The sequence below is a fragment of the Neoarius graeffei genome, chromosome 25 (assembly GCF_027579695.1).
Source record: "Neoarius graeffei isolate fNeoGra1 chromosome 25, fNeoGra1.pri, whole genome shotgun sequence".
NCBI lineage: Eukaryota > Metazoa > Chordata > Actinopteri > Siluriformes > Ariidae > Neoarius > Neoarius graeffei.
The window spans coordinates 15840765-15864398 of NC_083593.1; the positions used below are offsets into that span (position 1 = coordinate 15840765).

At 43.2% G+C, this 23634-nt stretch overlaps 1 protein-coding gene across 2 annotated transcripts in view; it reads right to left on the reverse strand.

Annotated features, from left to right (window-relative positions):
• Positions 1–2006: 2006 nt before the first annotated feature.
• The window catches only part of vps26c (VPS26 endosomal protein sorting factor C), a 36649-nt gene continuing 15021 nt past the window's right edge, over positions 2007–23634 (reverse strand). The window contains exons 6-8 of one of the 2 annotated variants that reach the window (XM_060909490.1): positions 17119–17266; positions 9221–9373; positions 2007–2415 (exon numbers count right to left, since the gene is read on the reverse strand). In XM_060909490.1, the coding sequence (XP_060765473.1) occupies positions 2333–2415; positions 9221–9373; positions 17119–17266 (384 nt within the window). In that variant the 3' untranslated portion in view covers positions 2007–2332. Of the gene's footprint in view, positions 2416–9220; positions 9374–17118; positions 17270–23634 lie in introns of both variants that reach the window. The other variant, XM_060909489.1, reaches the window with a different exon arrangement.

The following is a 23634-nucleotide window of genomic DNA, read 5'->3' on the forward strand; positions in this document are numbered from 1 at the left end:
TTCTCCGAAGCCAGCTGTGCGCAAACGCAGTATTGACTGCTCGGCAAACTCCAAACGCTCGGTCTGTACTGGCCCTCTGTTGCGCAAGCGAGTTGGTTATGGCCAGGTTCAAATTGTGCCCAAAACAACTTAACCACGGCCATTTCAATTGCCTGATGGCTGTGACAATATTCGCCCCGTTGTTATGCAGACGATCTTTTTCTCCTCTATTTTCCATTCGGCAAGTGTCCCGCGCAATGCGTCTTCTAAATTGTCCACTGAATGTGTCTCTGGCATGAAACTCGTCTGCAGGCATTTGGACTGCATTGCCCACTCTCGGTCCACATAATGTACGGTAGCTGACATATAGGGCATCATGTTGCAGCTGGACCACATATCCGTTATCAAGGCCAAATATTCCACATCACCTAGCGCTTTTTTTTCTTTACGTGCCAAAGCCTCGGATGAGTATCTAATACTTTTAATAATAATAATAATAATAATATATTTAATAACATGGTATTAAAAACCCCCCCGCCCACGATATGATCGTCCATCACGATGTTTGCACTGTAAACATCGTCGATGCCAATTAAGGGGACATCGCACAGCCCTATGAAGGATACAAGTCAGAGAATCCGTAATTTCAACCAGAGCCGCTCGGCGCACGGTATATTTGATTACCATTATTCACTGAGGCGGATAATTGTTTTCGTATAAATGCACAGCTGATTATTTTCAAACTTTAAAAGCAGCATGCAAATGTAACGCGCACGGATTTGTCGCTTATCTACGCCGACTCGCATATCATAAATCATAGTTTTAGACCAAACTTTATAGCGTCTTTCATGCTTTTAGGAACAACATTTTCTTTCATAATTTGTAATTCTTCCTCACTTAGAGTGACGAAGCAAGTGGCCGCCGTTTTGCCAAGTTATGAGGTGATTAAGACATTTCTATAAACATATGGAAAATCACCATACTTTATAACAAAGTGGGGGTTAGTAATTGATTTTGTGGCTATCTATAGATAGTTGGTTGAAATTGTTTTTAATGTTCTTTTTAAGATATTTCCAGTTTGGTGGACTTGTGCCTATGTAAACGTATAGCCAGATGATATTACAATGCACGGTATGGGTGACTAATGGACAGGTGCAGAGTCTTATAAAAGGTGTTATTGCGCTGAAATTAAACATGGATGGGTTTCTTCTTTGAGCACAAGTATCAAAAGGGGTGCTCACACGGCAACTTTTACTCTGATGTAGCACCGGGGCTGCCCCGGTAGAGCGTTCATACGGTACAAAATTATACCGGTGCAAATCTAACCCTGCTCGGGAGGTGGTTTAAGAAATTTACTCCGGAGTAAATGCAAGTTTGCGGGGCAGCACCGATATAAAATGGGATGTCTGAGCGCTACAGGGGTAGACTCGCTACGCGTGAGGAGAGTTGATTACACACCGGCATTGCATAATTTGCATCCTGGTATTTTGCGCTTCCAAAATGGCGAATATCAACAACAACAGAACTGCGTGTCTTCCAGTGTTGCCAGATTGGGCGGTTTTAAGTGCATGTTGGCGGATTTGAACATATTTTGGGCTGGAAAACGTCAGCAGTATCTGGCAACACTGGTGTCTTCATCCACGTTGTTTTCCCGGCGCTTGGTGATGCCATGACAACCGGGAAAAGGAAATACGCATGCGCATATTTCATTTCCGCATTATTACTATCGTATAGCACGGTCGCAAAAACTGCCATGTGAACGCAAGTGGGGCTGCACCGGTGCTAACACACTTCTCTCTAGTAAGCAGGGTTGTGACGTGTGAACGCTCCACAAAATTTACACCGGTGTAAGATATATATCGCAACAAAATACATCGGTGCAGCATCGATGCAAATATGTGCCGTGTGAACACCCCATAATGCAAAATCTGTATACCAGACTAATTTATGCAAATAACTTCAGGACTACAGGGTTTATACAACGGGACACTTCTTTGTCATGAAGAAAGTAAATGAATGAGCACGCATTACTGCACACGATGTTTTATTAAATGCTCAAATGAGGGGGGAAATTGAGAAAGCATTCTACATGAGCACTAGGTGTCCTGAAATACCCAGTCATGGAAAAATAAGAAAAGGGAAGAAGAACTGTGCTAGCTTTTCAACAACGATTCCAGTAACTCACTCAATCTGAACTGGTGAGGGGCGAAAAAAAAAAACCTGTGTGTAATAATTAGGTCAGTCTCTGTATAGAACACAAGCCGTTCTGTTGGTTCCTGACTGGCACTTAAACAGTTATAAGGCCACACCTCGAGTCTTCCAGAAAACATCAATGAATCTGCAGGCAATGATCTCATACTCGGCACAGCTTCAACGGGAAGTTCTCCGTTATTAAATGATCATCGTGAAAAACAATCACCACGTTCACCTCGAACTCTGCAAATGAAGAAGTGACGTTCTATCAGTTTACGTTCTCAAAGGCGGGGGGAACCAAACCATGATCTGACTGCTTGAGCATGTTTCACTGCTGACACGATCAGTCAAAAGCTTGGACGCACCTCATTCAATGTTTGTTTCTTTTTGTTAATTAAAATGCACTTCATGTCAGAGTAATGATGGATGTCGTTTCTCTTTACTTAGTTGAGCGGTTCTTGACATAATATGGATTACTACAGTCGGGGAATAGGCTTGTTTACTGTGACCAGCATTAAAGTGGCATTCCACCATTGGATGTATTCTTTGGCATAAAATACGACAACATATATAAACGGTATCACTAGATGGAGAAATCTTTTAGCTTCAAAATGATATATTAAACATAATTTTTTGACGACAAGTACCGTATTTTCTGGACTATAGAGCGCACCTGTATATAAGCCGCATCCGCTCGATTTAAAAAAAAAAAAAAAAAAGATATACAAGCCGCACCGGGCTATAAGCCGCAGATATCTATGTTGAAAAATTAGATATTTACTGCATGTACAGAACGATTTTGTACTGTAAATGTACATGTATGTACCTGAACAGATTCTTTCCGAACAGTGCCTTTTAACACGGCAGCAACTTTGCTGATTAAAACGGAACAGAACCAAGAGAAAATAACCGGTATTTATTTACCTTCATTTCTCCTGTGTTTGAAACCACAAGTCACTTTAATCATCTTCGCTGGATTTGAAAATAATTACCAGTTAGTAATTTGTCGTGCGTGTTCTATCTACTAAAGATCTGCTAATTCTTCTTTGCATTGATTTTTCGTCTATCTTATTTTTGATTCTACTTCCGGTTAGAGCGCCCCTAGCGGTGGAAGAAAAATCCACAGAATAGCCGCACCTTTGCATAAGCCGCATGGTTCAAAACCTAGGAAAAAAGTAGCGGCTTATAGTCCAGAAAATACGGTATATTCATTTTGCGACCAAAATCACCTACCCTTTTCATTTCCGCGCGTGATGTCATCGGCAGGTTCCCCTTCTTGTGTACCACGTGTCGGTGTTCTGTAAAGTTATCCCACCTCTTGGATTTGTCCTACCAAGCCTACTGCGCATGCGCAGAACACATGACGGCATTACAATTAGCAAGTTCTCATGCAGACCGTTTTATTATTCACAACAAGTCATTACAAATTATTTGACTCGGCCAAAGACTCGACCAATACGCACAAAACATAAAAATCGGCAAATGCGTGAAATACTCACCGATTTTCTATCAGCCCAGCTGATCGGTAGGACAAAACTACTGTTGAATTTTCCTACCCTCCCGGATTTCGCGCATGCGCAGTAGGCTTGGTAGGACAAATCGAAGAGGTAGGATACGTGACGTGGTACACAAGAAGGGGAACCTGCCGATGACATCACGTTTCACTACCGCGTGGAAATTAAAAGGGTAGGTGACTTTGGTCGCAAAATTAATATACTTGTCGTTGTCAAAAAATTATGTTTGATATATCATTGATTTCTCTATCTCGTGATACCGTTTATATATGTTGTCGTATTTTATGCCAAAGAATACATCCAATGGTGGAATGCCACTTTAAGGCGGCAGGAAACTCGTCCGCTAATTAACTTTTGACGAGGCACGCCTGTTAATTACAAAGCATTCCAGGTGATTACCTCATGAAGCTGGTTAAGATAACGCCAATCGTGTACAAAGCGTCATCAAGGTAAACGCTGGCTACTTTGAAGAATCTAAACTAATGATTTTATTTTGTTTACTACACATTTCCATCGGTTTCAGTTTTGATGTCTTCAGTATTGTTCTACAGTGTAGAAAATAGTCAAAACCAGGGGTGTCAAATGTTCACTGAACATCCTTTTAGAAAGGGCAACCGTGAAATCTGCATGCCAAAATGATTAGTTTACTCAAGAACATGGTTTCACTGGGAACCAGTAAAATAACGACTCGGCTAATTTCCCATTCTTTTCATTGGATTCCTTTTCAATGCGCTTCCAAATGTGTGCGCGATATCTTTTAACATAAACACGAAAATCAACGATTTACATTCAATGTTTTTTTTCTTTTTTTTTTTTTTATCAGACATCTAGTTTTTAGGTTTGTTTACCTGACATGTTTCGACGTACGTAACTGTCGTCTTCCTCAGGCCAAGTTTACATTAGACCGTATCTGTCTCGTTTTCTTCGCGGATGCACTGTCCGTTTACATTAAACCGCCGGGAAACGGGAATCCGCCAGCGTCCACGTATTCAATCCAGATCGTGTCTGGTCCGGTGCTGTGTAAACATTGAGAATATGCGGATACGCTGTGCTGAGCTCTAGCTGGCGTCGTCATTGGACAACGTCACTGTGACATCCACCTTCCTGATTCGCTGGCGTTGGTCATGTGACCCGACTGCTGAAAAACGGCACGGACTTCCGCCTTGTATCACCTTTCATTAAAGAGTATAAAAGTATGAAAATACTGTAAATACTGATGCAAATACTGCCCATTGTGTAGTTATGATTGTCTTTAGGCTTGCCATCCTTCCACTTGCAAGTGGTAAGTGACTTGCGCACAGCGGCTCAGTCCCGAATCACTGCTCGTGTGCTTCACTCGCGCGCTCTGTGAGGTGCGCAGGGCCAGAGTGCACACCCTCCAGAGGGCACTCGCTGTTCAGGGCGGAGTGATTTGGAGCGCAGCCGCTGAGGAGGAAGCAATGAGCTGCACTGACACATTTCTCAACTTACGTGCCGAATTAGTCATGTGATTAGCGTATCCGTGTATTGGCGTTGCTGTGTGCACGCTAATCGTTTTTAAAAACGTTAATCTGATGATCCACTGATACGGTCTAATGTAAACCCCACCTCAGAGTGTCACCGGATGTTGTTGGTGACGCATCTTTTATCAGCTGATGTTTCCGAAGGCGTGGCCTTCCTGTCTGGTTTGACAGGTCGGTCACGCCTTCTACTGTCAGTTCGTCCCCTGCAATATGGCACTTCAGGTATGGGAGAGCATGTATGCTCCCTCATCCCGGTTGATGGTCCTCGGGTTTTGCTTTCGGATCTCCATGGCCTCCCTGATCCAGCGCTGATGTTTGTTATGGACTGGGGGAATGCCAGAGTCATCCGCACAGAAGATAAACATCAGCGCTGGATCAGGGAGGCCATGGAGATCCGAAAGCCAAGCCCGAGGACCATCAACCGGGATGAGGGAGCATACATCAGGGATGAGAGTGGGTGGTCATCAAAAAAGCAGAAAACAAGATGGCGCCCGAAGCCAACGGGGGGGCTTCAAGATGCCCCCCCCCGGAAAATTTTGAAAAATAAGGCCTTACAAACCACTTGTCCTGCAATCTGAGCTGTAGTAGATAAAAAATATATATATCTGTTGTCTTTTTTATATATTTACATGAAAATATGTTTCAAATCAATAGGAGTATTGTTTGAATTCAAGATAAAATCACATTCTACCTTCAAGGGTATGGTTATAATTCATGATCAACAAAAACGACAAACTAAATTCACATTAAACTTAAGTTTTATTAATTATCAAAATGTTCATATATTAAATAAAATTTTAGGGTGACTGACCTTTTCTCCCTATGTCCTCATTAGTTGCATATGATTTCTTCAAAAAGTCTTTTGAAATATTTAAGTTTTCAAAACTGTCAGCATTAATTCAGATTTACTGACTATCCATCATATACATGTTCAATGTACTAAATCAAACGAATGCTAAGTTTCTGGGATAATGTCTATGTACGCTTTATACAATTATTTATAGTTCACAGTCACTTCTCATTTTCATTTAAATCATTTCGACGACGACTTCAGCTTTTTGGCCAAAGACAAGAGCTTGTCAGTCCTCTCTGTTTTTTATACCAGCATTGATTTCACGTACCTTCGCTTCGTCTCGCTTGTCAATTGTATTCGGCATTTTGAGTAAAAAAGCCGATACGAAAGAGAAACGTATTTTTGAAGAGCAGCGACGATGAACATGTGCAAGTTTCGATAAAATAGAACAGATGCGGGTACTTTTGTAAGAACTGTTATGATTGGCTACGGGCGGCACGGTGGTGTAGTGGTTAGCGCTGTCGCCTCACAGCAAGAAGGTCCGGGTTCGAGCCCCGTGGCTGACAAGGGCCTTTCTGTGCGGAGTTTGCATGTTCTCCCCGTGTCCGCGTGGGTTTCCTCCAGGTGCTCCGGTTTCCTCCACAGTCCAAAGACATGCAGGTTAGGTTAACTGGTGACTCTAAATTGAGCGTAGGTGTGAATGTGAGTGTGAATGGTTGTCTGTGTCTATGTGTCAGCCCTGTGATGACCTGGCGACTTGTCCAGGGTGTACCCCGCCTTTCGCCCGTAGTCAGCTGGGATAGGCTCCAGCTTGCCTGCGACCCTGTAGAACAGGATAAAGCGGCTAGAGATGATGAGATGAGATGAGATGATTGGCTATCATGCTCTCGTCAGCGATGTTTTGGCCAATTACATTGTAGATAACACGTATTCTACCGCGAGACTAAAGATGGCGAAATTGTAAACATGTAACATCATCGTAGGAATGAATTACGCTTGAGTATCACGAAGGAACATACCCCAACCCCCCTCAATAAATGAAAAAAAAAAAAAAATCTCAACGGATTTGGCATAATATAAAAAGGTTGATTTTTACTCAGAAAAAGCGGAAAACTCTCATCCCTGATACATGCTCTCCCATACCTGGAGTGCCATCTTGCAGGGGACGAACGGACAGCAGAAGACGTGACCGACCTGTCAAACCAGACAGGAAGGTCACGCCTTCGGAAACATCAGCTGATAAGATGCGTCACCAACAACATCCGGTGACGCTCTGAGGAAGACGACGGTTACGTACGTCGAAACATGTCAGGTAAACAAACCGAAAACTAGATGTCTGATAAAAAAGAAAAAACTAACCATAAGACATAATGAACGTAATCGAGAGATTTACATTCAATATGGCAATAGGCTATAAACTTGCCGGTTGTCACCAGTGTGGCAGAAAAACTTAATTTGGTTTCGACAGGAACATCGAAAATTCAACGTCCATTCATTCCCAACATATTCCAGTGTGTTTCTGTTTAATGTTTAACATGTAGAATTATTAACAAAAACTATACGGCCTTTCCATTTCATAAAATCGTTGAAATTTAGTTCCCTCTGAAATTCTTTGTGATGTGTTTTATTTCCGTAATATCTCCAACACACACCGTTCTGTGGCTGGGAAGTTATTTAAATTTGAGGGGATTCCTGAGCAAATAAACGTGCAAGAAATCGCTCACGTCGCGCAGACAGAAGTCATCCGGTGTGCGCATGCGCAGATTTAGCAGCTGGCATCCAGTGTTGCGTTACTGCCATCTACAGGTTTACCTTGACCGTGCGCTGACTGTTCCATCATTCTGTCGCGAAACGAAAAGCTGATCACACCGAGGTGCTCGCTGACCGCCCATATTTATTAGTCTGGTCCTGCGCAACATAACGTCTTTTCTTCTCGCTTTCTGTCACTGTAGTCAGTCTTTCATGTTTCATTCACGTCCTCCATTTTCCTTTCTCGTTTCAATTTTGTATCCCACAATGCCTTGCGCGAACAGGGAATGCCCACTATGTCACTGTGAAGCAGGAAAAAAAAAGGGAGAATTTAGAGCCACATGGCCCCAAATTCATTAATTGCTCTATTTAAAAAAAAAAAAAAAAAACTAAAAATTGGAAGTCAGTGATTCGAATTCAGTAGCTTTCGGTCCACTAAACAAAAGTAACTGGGTGTCGGGGAATTTTTAATGACCCAAGCAACAATTTACATTCAGTATCTGCTATAAACTTACCCATGTGGCGGTAAAAAGTGTGTTTGTGTGTCTTCTGAAAGCTTCGACAGTCAGTGCGTTTACATGCACATAGAGAAAATCGAATTTCTGCCGTAGCGCGACTGAAATCGAAGTTCTAAATGCCATGGAAACACCTTAGCTCGGCTGAAATTGAACCGAACTGGATTTCTCGTAATCGAGCTACGCGACCTAGATTATGCGATTGTAGCCGAGCTACTTAGTGCATGTAAACCCTATCGAGCTACGTAATCGAGCTACTTACTTCAGCACTGCCCCTTCCGGAAGTGACGAGTGACGAGACCACAAGCGGGAAACACAACAGCCTTAGTCGGCATGACAACAGTAGTAATAGCGAGCAGCAGAAGAGAACACGGAACTGATAACTTTGTTTATACTCTTGAATAGCTCTTCTTCATGACGACAACCGGAAGTGTACCAACACGATGGGGCGTGTAGCGCCACCTGTGGCTCGGGTGCACAATGTACCTCACACAATAGCTCGATTTCCTTGTGTGCATGTAGGATTGGATTTCTCTGGCACCCCTGCTGGGACCCTTTGCTCGATTACCGACAGCAGCTCGATTTGGATGTGCATGTAAACGCACTGACTATCAACTTTCCTTTTCTTTGGCATCTTCACACTTGACAGCAAGCCGCTAACTCACGATCTTTCTTTAGTCGTAAATGACTAGCTGTTTACTTGAAATAGGTTGTCGCCACCTAGTGGATGGACGACGAATTGCGTTTCATGGTAATGGTTGATGCTACTGACGTTCTTTGGTTGACGTGCGGGCCAGATGTGGCCTGCAGGCTGTATGTTTGACACCCCTGGTCAAAATGCAGAAAAACCGATGAATGAGTTGGTCGTCCAAACTTTTGACTTGTACAATTTCTATAACTAACTGGTGGTAAGAAAAGAGAACGTAGGTTTTATTTCAAGGAGTTATGATTTGTAGAAAAAGGGATGAGACTCACCAACTTTAAAGTTTGTTGTTTCGAGTGTAGGGCACGTGAACAGCCTGGGGAAGACCATGTATATAGGGATGGGGAGGCCATGACACACATCTCCCTCTGCTATCTGGATGTTCTGAATCTCTGTCGCATCTCTGGCATAGCCTTCAGCACAGCCTGCAACCGGAATACGCACGAACCCAGAATAAAACGATCAAACGCACCAATATAAAGAAGCGTGCAGACACAATGAATAAATATTGTTCATTTTCAGCGACATCTTCAGCTATTTCTCTGTTCTCAACACAAAAGGCAGTTTAAAAAAAAAAAAAACACACGCAATGCTGTGCCACATACATTGCTCAGCGTAAATGAGTGCACCCCCTTTGAAAAGTAACATTTTAAACAATATCTCAATGAACACAATTTCCAAAATGTTGAAAAGACAAAGTTTAATACAGTATAACGTGTTTAACTTCTAACGTGAAAGTAAGGTTAATAATATAACTTAGATTACACATTTTTTCAGTTTTACTAAAATTAGGGTGGTGCAAAAATGAGTACACCCCACAAAACAAACTACTCCATCTAGTACTTTGTATGGCCTCCATGATTTTTAATGACAGCACCAAGTCTTCTAGGCATGGAATGAACAAGTTGGCGACATTTTGCAACATCAATCTTTTCCCATTCTTCAACAACGACCTCTTTTAATGACTGGATGCTGGATGGAGAGTGATGCTCAACTTGTCTCTTCAGAATTCCCCAAAGAAAATAATTTCTTTCCACCACAAAGATGAAGGCTACAAGAAGATCAGCAAAGCTTTACTTATCAGTCAGAATACTGTAGCAAAAGTGGTACAAAAATTTAAGAAAGATGGAATTGCAACCATCTCACAGAGTCGTCCACGGAAGTTAACACCTCGACAGGAGCGCCTTCTGATAAGAAGGGTTGAAGAAAATCAGCATGCAAGTTCACTGCAGTTATCTAAAGAAGTAGAAAGCCAAACTGGGGTGACTATTTCCCGTGACACAATACGGCGTACGCTGCAGAGGAATGGCATGCATGGATGCCGTCCACGAAAGAAGCCTCTCCTAAAGCCCGCCTAGAGTTTGCCAGGGCCCATGCTGACAAAGATGAAGGCTACTGGGAATCTATACTCTGGAGTGATGAGACCAAGATAAATGTTTTTGGAACTGATGGCTTCAAAACTGTATGGTGTCGCAAAGGTGAGGAATACAAAGAAAAATGCATGGTGCTTACAGTGAAACATGGTGGTGGCAGTGTCCTTATGCAGGGCTGCATGAGTGCTGCTGGTGTCGGGGAGCTGCATTTCATTGATGGCATCATGAATTCACGGATGTATTGCTCTATACTGAAAGAGAAGATGCTACCATCACTCCGTGCCCTTGGTCGTCGTGCGCTTTTCCAACATGACTAAACACACATCTAAGGCCACTGTTGGATTTCTGAAGAAAAACAGGGTGAAAGTGATTCAGTGGCCAAGTACGTCTCCTGATCTCAACCCAATCAAACGCCTGTGGGGAATTCTGAAGAGACAAGTTGAGCATCACTCTCCAGCCAGCATCCAGTCATTAAAAGAGGTCGTTGTTGAAGAATGGAAAAAGACTGATGTTGCAAAATGTCGCCAACTTGTTCATTCCATGCCTAGAAGACTTGGTGCTGCCATTAAAAATCATGGAGGCCATACAAAGTACTAGATGGAGTAGTTTTTGTTGTGGGGTGTACTCATTTTTGCACCACCTTAATTTGAGTAAAACTGAAAAAATGTGTCATCTAAGTTTATATTAACCTTACTTTCACGTTAGAAGTTAAACAGATGTTATATTAAACTTTGTCTTGTCAACATTTTGGAAATTGTTTGTGTTCATTGAGATATTGTTTAAAATGTTACTTTTCAAAGGGGGTGCACTCATTTACGCTCACCACTGTGTGTTATGTCCAAAACAAAACTCTAAATTGCCACCTGATTGGTTTTGAGATTTTAACACGCGTGTGTGTTGCGTGTACAATGTCCTCCACGATTATTGGCCTTTACCTGAAAAATTTATTCCGAGAAAAACAAATCCCTCATCAAGAAATAATTATTTTCAACAAAAACAACGTGCAACTATTATTGGCACCCCTAGAACATATGCCGCTTTTCCACTACAAACGCGGCTGAGCCGTGCCGTGCGGTGCTGAGTCGGGCTGAGTCGAGCTGAGCGGGGCTGTTGGAGTTGCATTTCGACTACAACCGTGCTGAACCGTGCTGGCTGGAAGTGGGTGGACACATTGGGTGGAGTTAGCGAAAGTGGGTGGACGTCACGTGATGTCGTTAGGCGGCGCAAACAGTGACATCAGTGATCTTTTAAGCGGTAGTCTCACGACCCGAATAGTAAACAATAAACATGGAGGGCATGGAGTCGTTAGTGTTGCTGGTCTTGGTGCTGTGGCTTGTTGTCACCGACAACGCCAACAGATACTGGCAAGAGCGTATAGATGAGGCGAGGCGCATAAGGCTTCAGAAATTCTCGTAATTCGTAATTCTTCTTCTTCCGGGTTTACGGTGTTTACAGATCCCAGCGTGCTCGCGGGGCGTGTGTGGGCATGTGAGGACACTCCTCCTCACCAATCAGTGCACAGGGGAGTGTCTCCTCACGCCCCTAGCCCCACTCGGCTCGGTTTGGCTCGCTTCAGCCCCACTCCAAAACGGTGCGAGTTTTGGGTGCTAAGCAGGGCTGAAGCGAGCTGAGTCGTGCTGCTCTGAGGTAGTCGAAACGCGAGCCGTGTCGGGCTGAAGTGGGCTGAAAAAGGGTAGTGGAAAAGGGCCATTAGTGAACACAAATGTAACTGAAGCATGTTTCCCATTTAATTGTACATTTTTGAGTCGATTGGAGTGTGTAGGAACTTTCAAGCTGTAATCCAGGACTCCCTGGGTTCAAACAGGAGGTGACAGAGACCAAATTCCCTTAGACTACATTCAGACTGCACCCTGAAACAACCCATATCCGATTTTTTTTTTTAAAGATTTTTTTTGGCCTTTTTGCACTTTTATTGGATAGGACAGTGTAGAGACAGGAAATGAGCGGGAGAGAGAGACGGGGAGGGATTGGGAAATGACCTCGGGCCGGAATCGAACCCAGGTCCCCGGATTTATGGTATGGCGCCTTATCCACCTGAGCCACGACGCCCCCATATCCGATTTTTTTGCCCATATGCGACCTGTATCTGATTTGTTATTGACAATCTGAATGACACAGATCCGATTTTTTTCACATGCGACCCAGGCCGCTTGGATATGTGGTCCTAATTCCGATGCATATCCGTTATTTTCACATGCGACCGCAGTCTGACCGGACAGGTCGCATTCATGCGACCTACACGTCATCAACAAGAGACAAACGTCACTATTCTGCGTTGGCTAATCCCGCCTCTTTGGTGGAAAACAACAACATTTGTACAGTTTTCAGAATTTAAATAGACTTTTATAGAATTGATCAAGCTAATGGTGGATTTGGTAGGGACCTGGATGTTAAACCATCCTGTATTACAAGATTATAAGATTGTTCTGGAAATTTCCAGTAATTTGACACCTTCGGTCTCATTAGTCTGCTGCCCACATTAATCAGATTATTGTGTGAGTTCCGCCGCCACCACAAAAACCACATCGCCAGGTCTCGCCTCATCTCCATGCTTTACTTGCAAACTTGAAGAGTGCGCTTTTTTTTTGTTTACGTATTACGTAGATGTGCTTATTACGTGTCAATTTGCGCATGCGGGACACTTTTGGGTCGTTTTCCGTTCATATTGGAGATCGCATACAAGTCTCATATAATTGGTAATGTGAACGGCCTAACAAAAAAAATCGGATTTCACAACAAATCGGATATGGGTCGTTTCAGGTTGCGGTCTGAACGTAGTGACAGTCATCCATCAACATGGGAAAGATAAGAGAGAACACACAAACCAAATCAGGGAGAAGTGTGTTAACCTTCATACGTCAGGGAATGGGTTTAAAAAAAAAAGCTACTCGCCTGAAAATGTCCATTTCTGCTGTTAGGGCAATAATAATAAGTTAAAAAAAAAAAAAAAAGAAGTGAAGACCCAACGTCTGGCTGGAGTCTCATCACATCGCTCCTGTGGAGGACGGCTCCATACGGACAGTCAAAAGTCGCGCTTGGAAGATGCTCTGGACACTTACAGAAATACATTTACAGTTGTCATGAACAGTTTTGCTCAAGTTTCCATCAACAAAACAGACTTCATGTTAAAACTATAATGATTTTCCTGTTTTCACAGTTCTACTTTGTGACTCTACAGGACACAGTTACAGAAACAAGTTATTTATAGGTCACGCTATCTGTCATCACCCAAATAAGGATGGGTTCCTGTCTGAGTCTGGTTCCTCTCGAGGTTTCCTCCTCATATTGTCTGAGGGAGTTTTTCCTTGCCACCGTCACCACAGGCTTGCTCATTGGGGATAAAATTAGCTCATGTTTAAAGCCTTTAATTTTCTGTAAAGCTGCTTTGCGACAATGTCTGTTGTTAAAAGCGCTATACAAATAAACTTGACTTGAACACGGACTGGAATGGTTACAAACTTGCCTGGAAGAGGATCCAAATTTATCCCCCGCCCTGATATGTACAGTGAGGAGGATGGTAAGAGGGGAAAAAAAATCCCCAAGGATCACTGTTGATGAATTACAAGGAAAAGTAAAATTTTGGGGTTCCCAAGTCTCTAAGGGTGTATTCAGACCAGGATAGTTCAACAGTTCACTTGCTTTGGTCCGAACCAAATGTTTTTTTTTTATTTTTTCATTTTGGTGCGGTTCGCTTTCACACTGTACATTTTAGTAAGCGGACCAAAATCTGTCAACAAAGCCACGCGCCCTGAGGTCGTTCAGCTATTGGTCAGAGACGACACGCGCACAAAGCGTTAAGTTCAAAAGTAGTCATGGAGGCTTTCCGTGCTGTTATTCTTTTTAATGTCATCAAAGCTATATGTTTTTTCCAGTTTTTACTGTTTTCACAATTGTGCGATTACTATGCTGTTGTACAAGTAATTTATCAACGACGACGACAAAGGGTAAGGTGGCTACGGAGGATCGCGCTGATGAGCGCACATCATGTTGTGACAGTTTTGGCTCTTCACGCAATAGATGAATTTCTTTTTTGCGTCGCTAGTACCGCCACTTTTTGAAAGAATGTCCCTGATTTTAATGTAGGTCTGACGGAGTTTCTTCACTTTTAGCCGACATTGTTCTGGGGAGCGCGTGAACCCCTTCTCCTTCATTTTCTCACTGAATACAGCAAACACGTCGGCATTTTTGTGTGTTCTCTCCAAAAGCTCAGATATGTGGACATCTGCCCATATATCCACAAGGGTACGCGTTTCTTCCTCGGCCCACGTTTGCCCCCTACTCATTTTTTGTACTCCGTAGTCTAGCCTACCACTGGTCTGAATGACTGAACGACTGTTCCCTTGACAACCGAAACAGTGTTTGCACTTTGCGGTGGAGTGCCAAGACTCTGTTTCCCATAATGCTCGACAAACGACGGAAGCTCCCGAGGTACAAAAAAGCAAAACTGTCGGATTAGGTCCGGTCTGCTTTCACACCTCCAAAAGATCCGCACCAGAGTTCCTTTGGTCCGGACCGAGTCCGACCTTGCAGCTCGGTCTCGGTCCGCTTGTTTGGTCCGGAACAGAGTTCGGTGGTTTGTATTCAGACCAACCCAAAAGGTCCGGACCAAGGGAAATTTGGTTCGTTTGGTCCGGACCAAACAACGTAGGTGTGAATACGCCATAAAACTACCATCAGATGCCACCTTCATGCCAAAAGATTATTTGGAGGGCATTTCAGGGAAAAAAAAAAATTTAAAACCACAAATGTCAGCAGCTGAAGTTTATGAAACGCTAATAAACACTTTATGAAGTTAATAAACACTCAAGCTGGGTTTGGTGCAAAAAGAAAGACGGCTATAATGAAAAAACCCGATCCCAGCTGTAAAATATAGTGGAAGTTCTGTGATGTTTTTGGGCTGTTTTTCCTCCAAAGTCCCTGGAAACCTTGTTCAGGTACATGGCATCATAGGCTCCATGAAATACCAGGACGTTTTTGATCAAAATCTTTCTGCTTCTGCCAGGAAACTAAAACTGGGTCGTCATTGGCTCTTCCAGCAGGACAATGAACCGAAGCATATGTCCAAATCAACACAAAAATGGTTCGCTGAGCACAGAATCAAGCTTCTGCCCTGGCCATCTTATACCCCTTTTCCACCAAATCAGTTCCAGGGCTGGTTCGGGGCCAGTGCTGGTTCACAACTTGTTCAACTTGCGAGCCAGCTGAGAACCAGTTTGCTTTTCCATAGCTCACGGTGCTAAGGGAAGCCACGTCATTACACGCTGTATACATCATTACGTCGCTGTATACGTCAGTTACGTCACTACGTTTGCATAAACCTTGGCACGAATATTGAAGCAAAAACAACACGGAAGAAGCAGCAGCAACAACAATAATAATAATAATAATAATAATGGATGACTTTGCGTTTGTACAGCTACTGCTTCTCGTCGCTTAAAAATGGCGATCTTTCGCGGTCTTGTTATTGTTGTTGGTGGTCTTAACAACTCCGCCCCCCGCTGACGTAAGCGGTTCTTTCCTCTGGCCCAGCAGAGAGGTGGTGCTAGCCTGGAACCGGTTTTTCTGGCCCCAGAGCCAGTTCTTTGTCAGTGGAAACAGAAAACCCGGTTCCAAACTAAGCACTGGCCCCGAACCAGCCCTGGAACTGCTTTGGTGGAAAAGGGGCAAATGTCCACTGACCTGAACCTCAGTGAAAACCTGCGGGCTGAGCTGAAGAGGAGAGAGCACAAGAGAGGGCCGAGGACCCTGGATGATCTGGAGAGATTGTGGAAAGAGGAATAGCCTCAGATGTCCTGCTCTGTCTGTATCTCCAACCTTGTGAAATGTTATCGGAGAGACTCAGGGCCCGTTTACACGAAGACGCTGTCGGGTAAAAACGACTAAATATTTTATCGGAAGTGCCTTTCGTCTACACGGGGACGGCGTGTCCGAGGCTGAAAAACGGAAAAAATTTAAAATGCCTTCCAGAGTGAATAAGTTAAAAACAGCCCCCGTTGCATATCCGTCTAAACTACCCAATACGCGAAACTCTGCTCGGATCTGCTCACGTCGGGTACGCGTTTACGTCATACATAGGTCATATACTGTACATGCCAGCCCGGGAAGTAAGAAAGTAAGTAAAAAAGTAAGAGCATGTCTGATTACATCGATCCAACGGACCTTCAAGCTGCTCTGGCAGCTTTAATAAACGTCCAGGAGTCCTTCGAACATCTATACCGAATCTGCACATATACCGTTAATGAACAGAGGCGGGTATAGTATGCTCTTACTTTCTTACTTACCATAGCCAGAGTAGTCAAAGTTTTCGCGGCGCAGATCAGACAAGACGGAAGACGTTGCGCATGCGTGCAGACATAGCGGAGGTCTTTCACAGCACCACCTAGCCGCCTGGCATGCACATCCAATTGAATTCCACACATTTATGCGTCACCATATAGACGCAGATTTCCTCCTTGAAAACGGTCGTGTAGACGTGGAAAAAAAGTGAGAACGAAAACGGACTTTTGCGTTTTTGTTTCAGACCGTCCCCATGTAAAGTGGGCCTCAGTGCTGTTTTACTGGCAAAGGGAGGTTGTATAAAAGTACTGAATGCAGGGGCGCCAGTAATAGTGGCACATGTTTTCATTGAAAATAGTTATTTCTTGATGAGGGATTCATTCTTCTCTGAATAAATTTATTTCAATTAAAAGGTTGGATTTTTCTCATTTTTTCAACGTGAGATTTTCCTAATCTTTGCCAATAATTGTGGAGGGCGCCGTGTGTGCATTCTTCCTCACCGCATGTCTCAACCCGCACTAGCTGTAGCTCGATGCTTTTGATGCCGACCTCTGAACTCTCCACCACCAGCTCCCCTGTGAGCGGCTGTGTGATCACGCAGTTCGTGGCGTCGAGGTGGCCTCTGATCAGGAATTTTGGGAGAGAACTCTTCTGAGAAGAGCAGAACAACAAAACACCTTCATTTTAAAAGAACACAATGTGATATGTAGGTACAGTGTGATGCAAAAGTATTCAACCGCCAGAAAAGTCATCACCTTCTTCTGGGTTACATAGGACGCTTGTTCCAGACAGGATTTTATATATTTACTAAATTTACTGCAAACAAATACAAGACATTTTCAACGTCAAAATTCATTATTTGTCAGCTGATCTGGAAGGAAAAAAAAATTAAAAACGGAACAATGTTGTTTGCGCAAGTATTCAACCCATTCAGACTAATACTTGACGGAACTACCTTCTGTCGCAGTAACAGCTTTAACTCGGTTTCCTAACGCTAACTTCCTACCAACCTTGCTCACTGTTTGGGAGTGATATTCATTCCATTCCAACAATATCCATTGTTCCTGGAAGATTTGTTCCAGGTTGGTTGCATATATATATTTTTTTAATTGTTGACTGAAATTTCAATGGGATTTGGCCACTGTAGAACCCTCAGCTTTTCATTTTGAACCACTCCTGTTCCTTTGGCCTTGTGTTTGAGACCATCATCTTGCTTAAAGACGAAGGGGTTTTTTCCACGCTTTCCTTTTTGAGCAGGTTCTCTATAACATCCTTTTTTATTATATGGACGCAAGCGGTTTACTGGGAGATATGCCACTCGGATTTTTCACAGGAACTACAGTACATCCAGGACGTTCAGTCACATATTTTCCCAGCATCTTCACTCATGAAGAAATCGATGAATTGTTTTGATTAACCTGCGTAACTGTTTGTGTGTCTATATCATAAAAAGAAAATCACATGTTGGCTTGAAGATATGAAGTTTATCTTCTCGTACTGAAAAACTCATTTTTCATATGAAATACATCGCAGATCTGCGTGGCCTATTTAAATAATATTGGCTGGCTTTTTTCGTGGTCCATCAGATATATTTCATTTAGCTAGCATGATACTGAACGAATCGAAGACGAGTTCAAGATCACGCTAGATGAATGGAACATATCAGATATACCACGAAAAAAGCCAGCCAATATTAGTATTATTATACATACACTCACTTTTCCTGTTTTTCGATATCCATTGATATGTTCTTCTCTTGTAAACAGAGGGGAACCATCAGACCCTTTTAGGCGTTCAGAGAAGGCCCAAACATATCAGCATTTCAAGATTCAAGATTTTTATTTGTCATATACACAATAACAGACACAGTGATTTATTATTGGGTAATGAAATTCTTATTTTGCAACTGCCCGACCAAACTACGCTTACCAATATAAAAAGAAATATATATATAAAATCTCATCTCATCTCATTATCTCTAGCTGCTTTATCCTGTTCTACAGGGTCGCAGGCAAGCTGGAGCCTATCCCAGCTGACTACAGGCGAAAGGCGGGGTACACCCTGGACAAGTCGCCAGGTCATCACAGGGCTGACACATAGACACAGACAACCATTCACACTCACATTCACACCTACGGTCAATTTAGAGTCACCAGTTAACCTAACCTGCATGTCTTTGGACTGTGGGGGAAACCGGAGCACCCGGAGGAAACCCACGCGGACAACATGCAAACTCCGCACAGAAAGGCCCTCGCCGGCCCCGGGGCTCGAACCCGGACCTTCTTGCTGTGAGGCGACAGCGCTAACCACTACACCACCGTGCCGCCCCATATATAAAATATGAAATCTAAAATAAAGTGCATATGGAATGCAAAATATAAAGGTAGAGTGAAAATGAAGATAACATTTAAAAAAAAAAAAAAGGAGAGGCAAACAAAACAGTGTGCAAATATAGAGGTAGATATCCTGTGCAATGTCTTGTGCAAAATTGCTAATCTAATCCGTGGTTCAAAGCCTGATGGAAATATAGAGGTAGATGGTGATTATAATCCGTGGTTCAAAAGCCTGATGGCCTGGGGGTAAAAACTGTTTGTCAGTCTAGTAGTCCTTGCTTTCACACTCCTGTAGCGTCTGCCAGATGGTAGGAGTGTGAATAGTCTGTGTTGTGGGTGTGTTTGGTCCCTGATGATGCTCTGTGCCCTTTTTGTGACCCGGGTGTTGTAAATGTCCTGTAGTGGAGGGGAGGACAGCTCCACAGATGAACTGTGCCATTTTAATGACACGCTGGAGAGCCTTTCTGTCCCGAGTTGTGCAGTTCCCGTACCACACAGTGATGGAATTTGTCAGGACGCTCTCCACTGTGCACCTGTAGAAGTTGCTGAGGAGTTTGGTGGACAGTCCAAATTTCCTCAGCTTCCTCAGGAAGAAGAGTCTCTGTTGAGCCTTCTTGATGGTCTGCTGTGTGTTGCGTCCCCAGGTGAGATCCTCACTGATGTGAGTTCCGAGGAATTTAAATGTTTTCACCCTCTCCACCTGTGTCCCGTTGATGTGCAGCAAGGCGTGCTGGTCTCTCCTCCTCTTCCTCGGGTCAATAATCATCTCCTTGGTCTTCTCAGCGTTCAAGGAGAGGTTATTTTCCTGGCTTCATTTCAAATGTTATATTTAATTTCTTTCATAATTTCATTCTAATTATTCTCTTCTAATTTGGCCTCATTTTCTATCAAATTTGCTTCAGAAATGAAAGGGTTACTGTCCTGAAAACATTCAAATCGAGTTATACAATCAGATTTTCATCTCATCTCATCTCATCATCTGTAGCCGCTTTATCCTGTTCTACAGGGTCGCAGGCAAGCTGGAGCCTATCCCAGCTGACTACGGGCGAAAGGCGGGGTACACCCTGGACAAGTCGCCAGGTCATCACAGGGCTGACACATAGACACAGACAACCATTCACACTCACATTCACACCTACGGTCAATTTAGAGTCACCAGTTAACCTAACCTGCATGTCTTTGGACTGTGGGGGAAACCGGAGCACCCGGAGGAAACCCGTGTGGACACGGGGAGAACATGCAGACTCCACACAGAAAGGCCCTCGTCGGCCACGGGGCTCGAACCCGGACCTTCTTGCTGTGAGGTGACGGCGCTAACCACTACACCACCGTGCCGCCCCCCAATCAGATTTTGATTCAAAAATGTATCGCCCAAGGCCTTCTCGAAGGCCAACATGAGCTTAACCGCATGGCGTCGTCAGCGCAGCAGTGAAGTCACCTTTCAGCCGGTGTAATGTTCATCAGTAGTGTTAGCAAATGCTAATATAATCAGTCAAGCCAGTGCTATAGAGGGCAAGTAGCACACGCTAACGACTGCAAAACTAAGATTTCTGTCTCCAGACTCTTCTTTTACGCACGCTCGCCACAGTATTGTTCATTCAGACTTAAATGTTCATTTCCCTGCGTAATTTACTTCGTTACTTTTACAATCAACATCGACAACTACAGACAACGGAGCGACCTGGCAGCCTGCCACTAATCCCTTGCAAAATCCTTTGCCCTGTTGCTTTTTTGTGTGTCTAAGTTTTGACTGCGCTCAAGTCCCAGCTCTAATAGTTACGGTTCGCCACTGCTTGTAAATATGCGTGAAGAATATCTAACAAAGGTTTGATAGCCTTTCGGGTGTTCAACGCGTCTTTAGTTTCAGTTTTCAGTTTGTTTATTTATTTAGTGCTTCGTTATAGCATAGCTAATCCTAGCACTGGATTAGCCTCGTCTTTCTCTTTCCTGGCGAACACAGAAATGCTTCTGCGCATGCACTGCAGAAAACTCTCTCGTTGAATATTCACATCAGCTCCGACATGTGATTGCATGTTGTCAAAACAACATGACATCTCGTAAACCATATTCAACGCTCATTCTCCATTGGGTAGAGTGGCGTAATACATGTAGGATAAGCGATACGCGAACGATACTGCATGCTATCGAACCAAATGAATGAAACCCGCTAGAAGAGAATAGAATACATACATGTTATTTACCAGCTGGGAGGTCCGTAACGTGAAATTCCGTGACTGAGGTCTTGAAAGTACTGAGCGAGGCCCTCTGGGCCGAGGTCAGTATTCAAGGCCTAGGTCACGGTATTTCACCAGACGGACCGACCTTAAGCTGGTAAATAATTGATTTTTTTTTCTTTACCAAATTCTAATAGAAAACGAGAGTGCCCAAAAGGGAAAACCGAGCCAAGCCGCCATTTTGAATCCTCATTCACAGCTGTCATGCAAATTGCTTCCTCCTCGGTATACAAGTGCACTTCCATGGCAGGAAAAAAACTACATTTTACCGCCTATGTTTTTGCCGTCTATTTATACAAAATTGAGTCATTCAGGATTCAGCCATGTTTTTGCTCGGCGTTAGCAACAGTTACAGGTTTTTAGCTTTCTCCTGAAATGTTTTATTTTATTTCTTCTTCCTCAGGGTAGTAAAACTCGCTTTCGCTGTGAAGACTGTCGTTATCGCGATCCATGATGTAAAATTAATGCTATTCTCCTGAGAAATGCTGGCAAAAATGTATCAGACTTTTGATAAAAATCTTATAAATAAATCTTATAAAAAAGAAAAATGTTGACAAAAATTGCTACCATGTTTGCTATTGTGAACAAGCGAGTCGCCAGAGGTCCGTAACCGGGGTCTGTATCGTAGGATACGGACCTGCTCGCCAGCCAATCAGAGCGCAGGATTTGATGGAAACCTGACCGCAAAAAAAAAAAAAGTTTTTATTCTTTAGAAAAAAATGTCCCGTATGTATAATAATTCCTGATATTTCACTCCGATTATGTCACTCCCAGTGTTTCCCTGCTGACTAGATGTGCATTGTCAAAATGGTGTACCGGTTTAAAATTCTTTTGATTAACTTGTGTTATTCTCACGTTGAAAAATATTTCACTCGTTTGCTTTGCTCACTCCTGAATATATTCACCACTTGGAGATAAACTTCACATGTTTGCACCACCGTGTAATATCCTCCATTTTGCTCCTTTCGATTCTGACAAGAAGCCCAGGTTCGGAGAATGAAAAGTGCTCTCAAAGCGGGATGCTGCCATCACCATGTTTCACTGTAGGAATGGTATTAATTGAGGTAGGGCCTTCGTTTGATTTGCACCACATGGCACTTTGAAACTTGTCCAAATACTGCATCTCCATCTTGGTCTCATCACACTAAAAACACCAACATCTTCACTGGGTCACTCTCATGCTTTAATACGGCTCTTTTTTTTTTTTTAAACAGTGATTTCTTTCTAGCCGCCCTCCCATACAGTCCTCAATTATGCAGAGCTCTTGAAATGGTTATGTGGTGCAGCTTCACTGCACTCGGTAACTCCTTCATACCGATTGTTGGCTCTCACTCGTCTCCGTCTCGTTTTTGTGCTGAGGTCTGAGGGAGGGCCTTAGCTTGGTAATGCCTGGGTGATATGATACAGCTTTCACTTCCTCATTATCGATCTAACAGTGCTTTCTGGGCTATCCATCCTCTCAGATATAATTTTACACCCTATTACTAAATTATGAAATTCTATTATCTTGCCTTCGACTTCCTTAGAATTCTCCTTAGCTTTCATTTGCACTCTTTTCAGACTGACAGTCTCTTCCCAATGACAGTTCAACTGAGGTGGTGTCTGTTCGGAAAAAGGAAGCCGTTTTAATATTTCAATAATATTGGCTGGCTTTTTTTCGTGGTCTGCCAGATATATTCCGTTCAGCTAGCATGATCCTGAATGAGTCCAAGACGAGTAGCTGAACGGAATGTATCTGATAGACCATGAAAAAAGGCAGCCAATATTATTATTATTATTATTATTATTAATACACACTCTCTTCTTATCAACATTCTCGAAGGCCAACGCGAGCTTACCCATGACTCGGTGCTGTTAGTGTGGCAGTCCAGTTCCCTTCCAGCCGGTATAGCGTTAGCGAAGGCCAATGCTAGCGCAGTCAAGCCAAACATTATTATTATTTATTATTTTCCCTGCGTAATTTACTTAGTTACTTTTAAAATCAACATCGACAACTACACACAATGGAGCGACCTGGCAGCCAAAATTCTCTCAAAATCTTCTGCTTTTAACGAAGCGGACCTCGCGGCCATGTTTGTTTACAAACCATCACAGTCGCTCCCTAACACGGAAGTTTTACATCTCCGATGTGCCTCTTTTCCAGTTTTTCGATGTCCGTTGGTACGTTTTTCTCTTGTAAATATGCGTAAAGACTATATAACGAAGTTTTGGTAGCCTTCAGGTGTTCAGTGCATCTTCAGTTTCTTTATTTAGTGCTTAAACCTAGCACTGGATTAACCTCGTCTTCTCTCTTTCCCGGCTGACAAAGAAACGATTCTGCGCATGCGCAGCAGAAAAGTTTTATTATTGGATCTTCGCGTGAGCTCCGATGTGTGACGTCGTGTTGTGTTGACAACGTGCAATATTATCACAATATTGCGCGCTCATAGGATAAGCGATATGATAATAT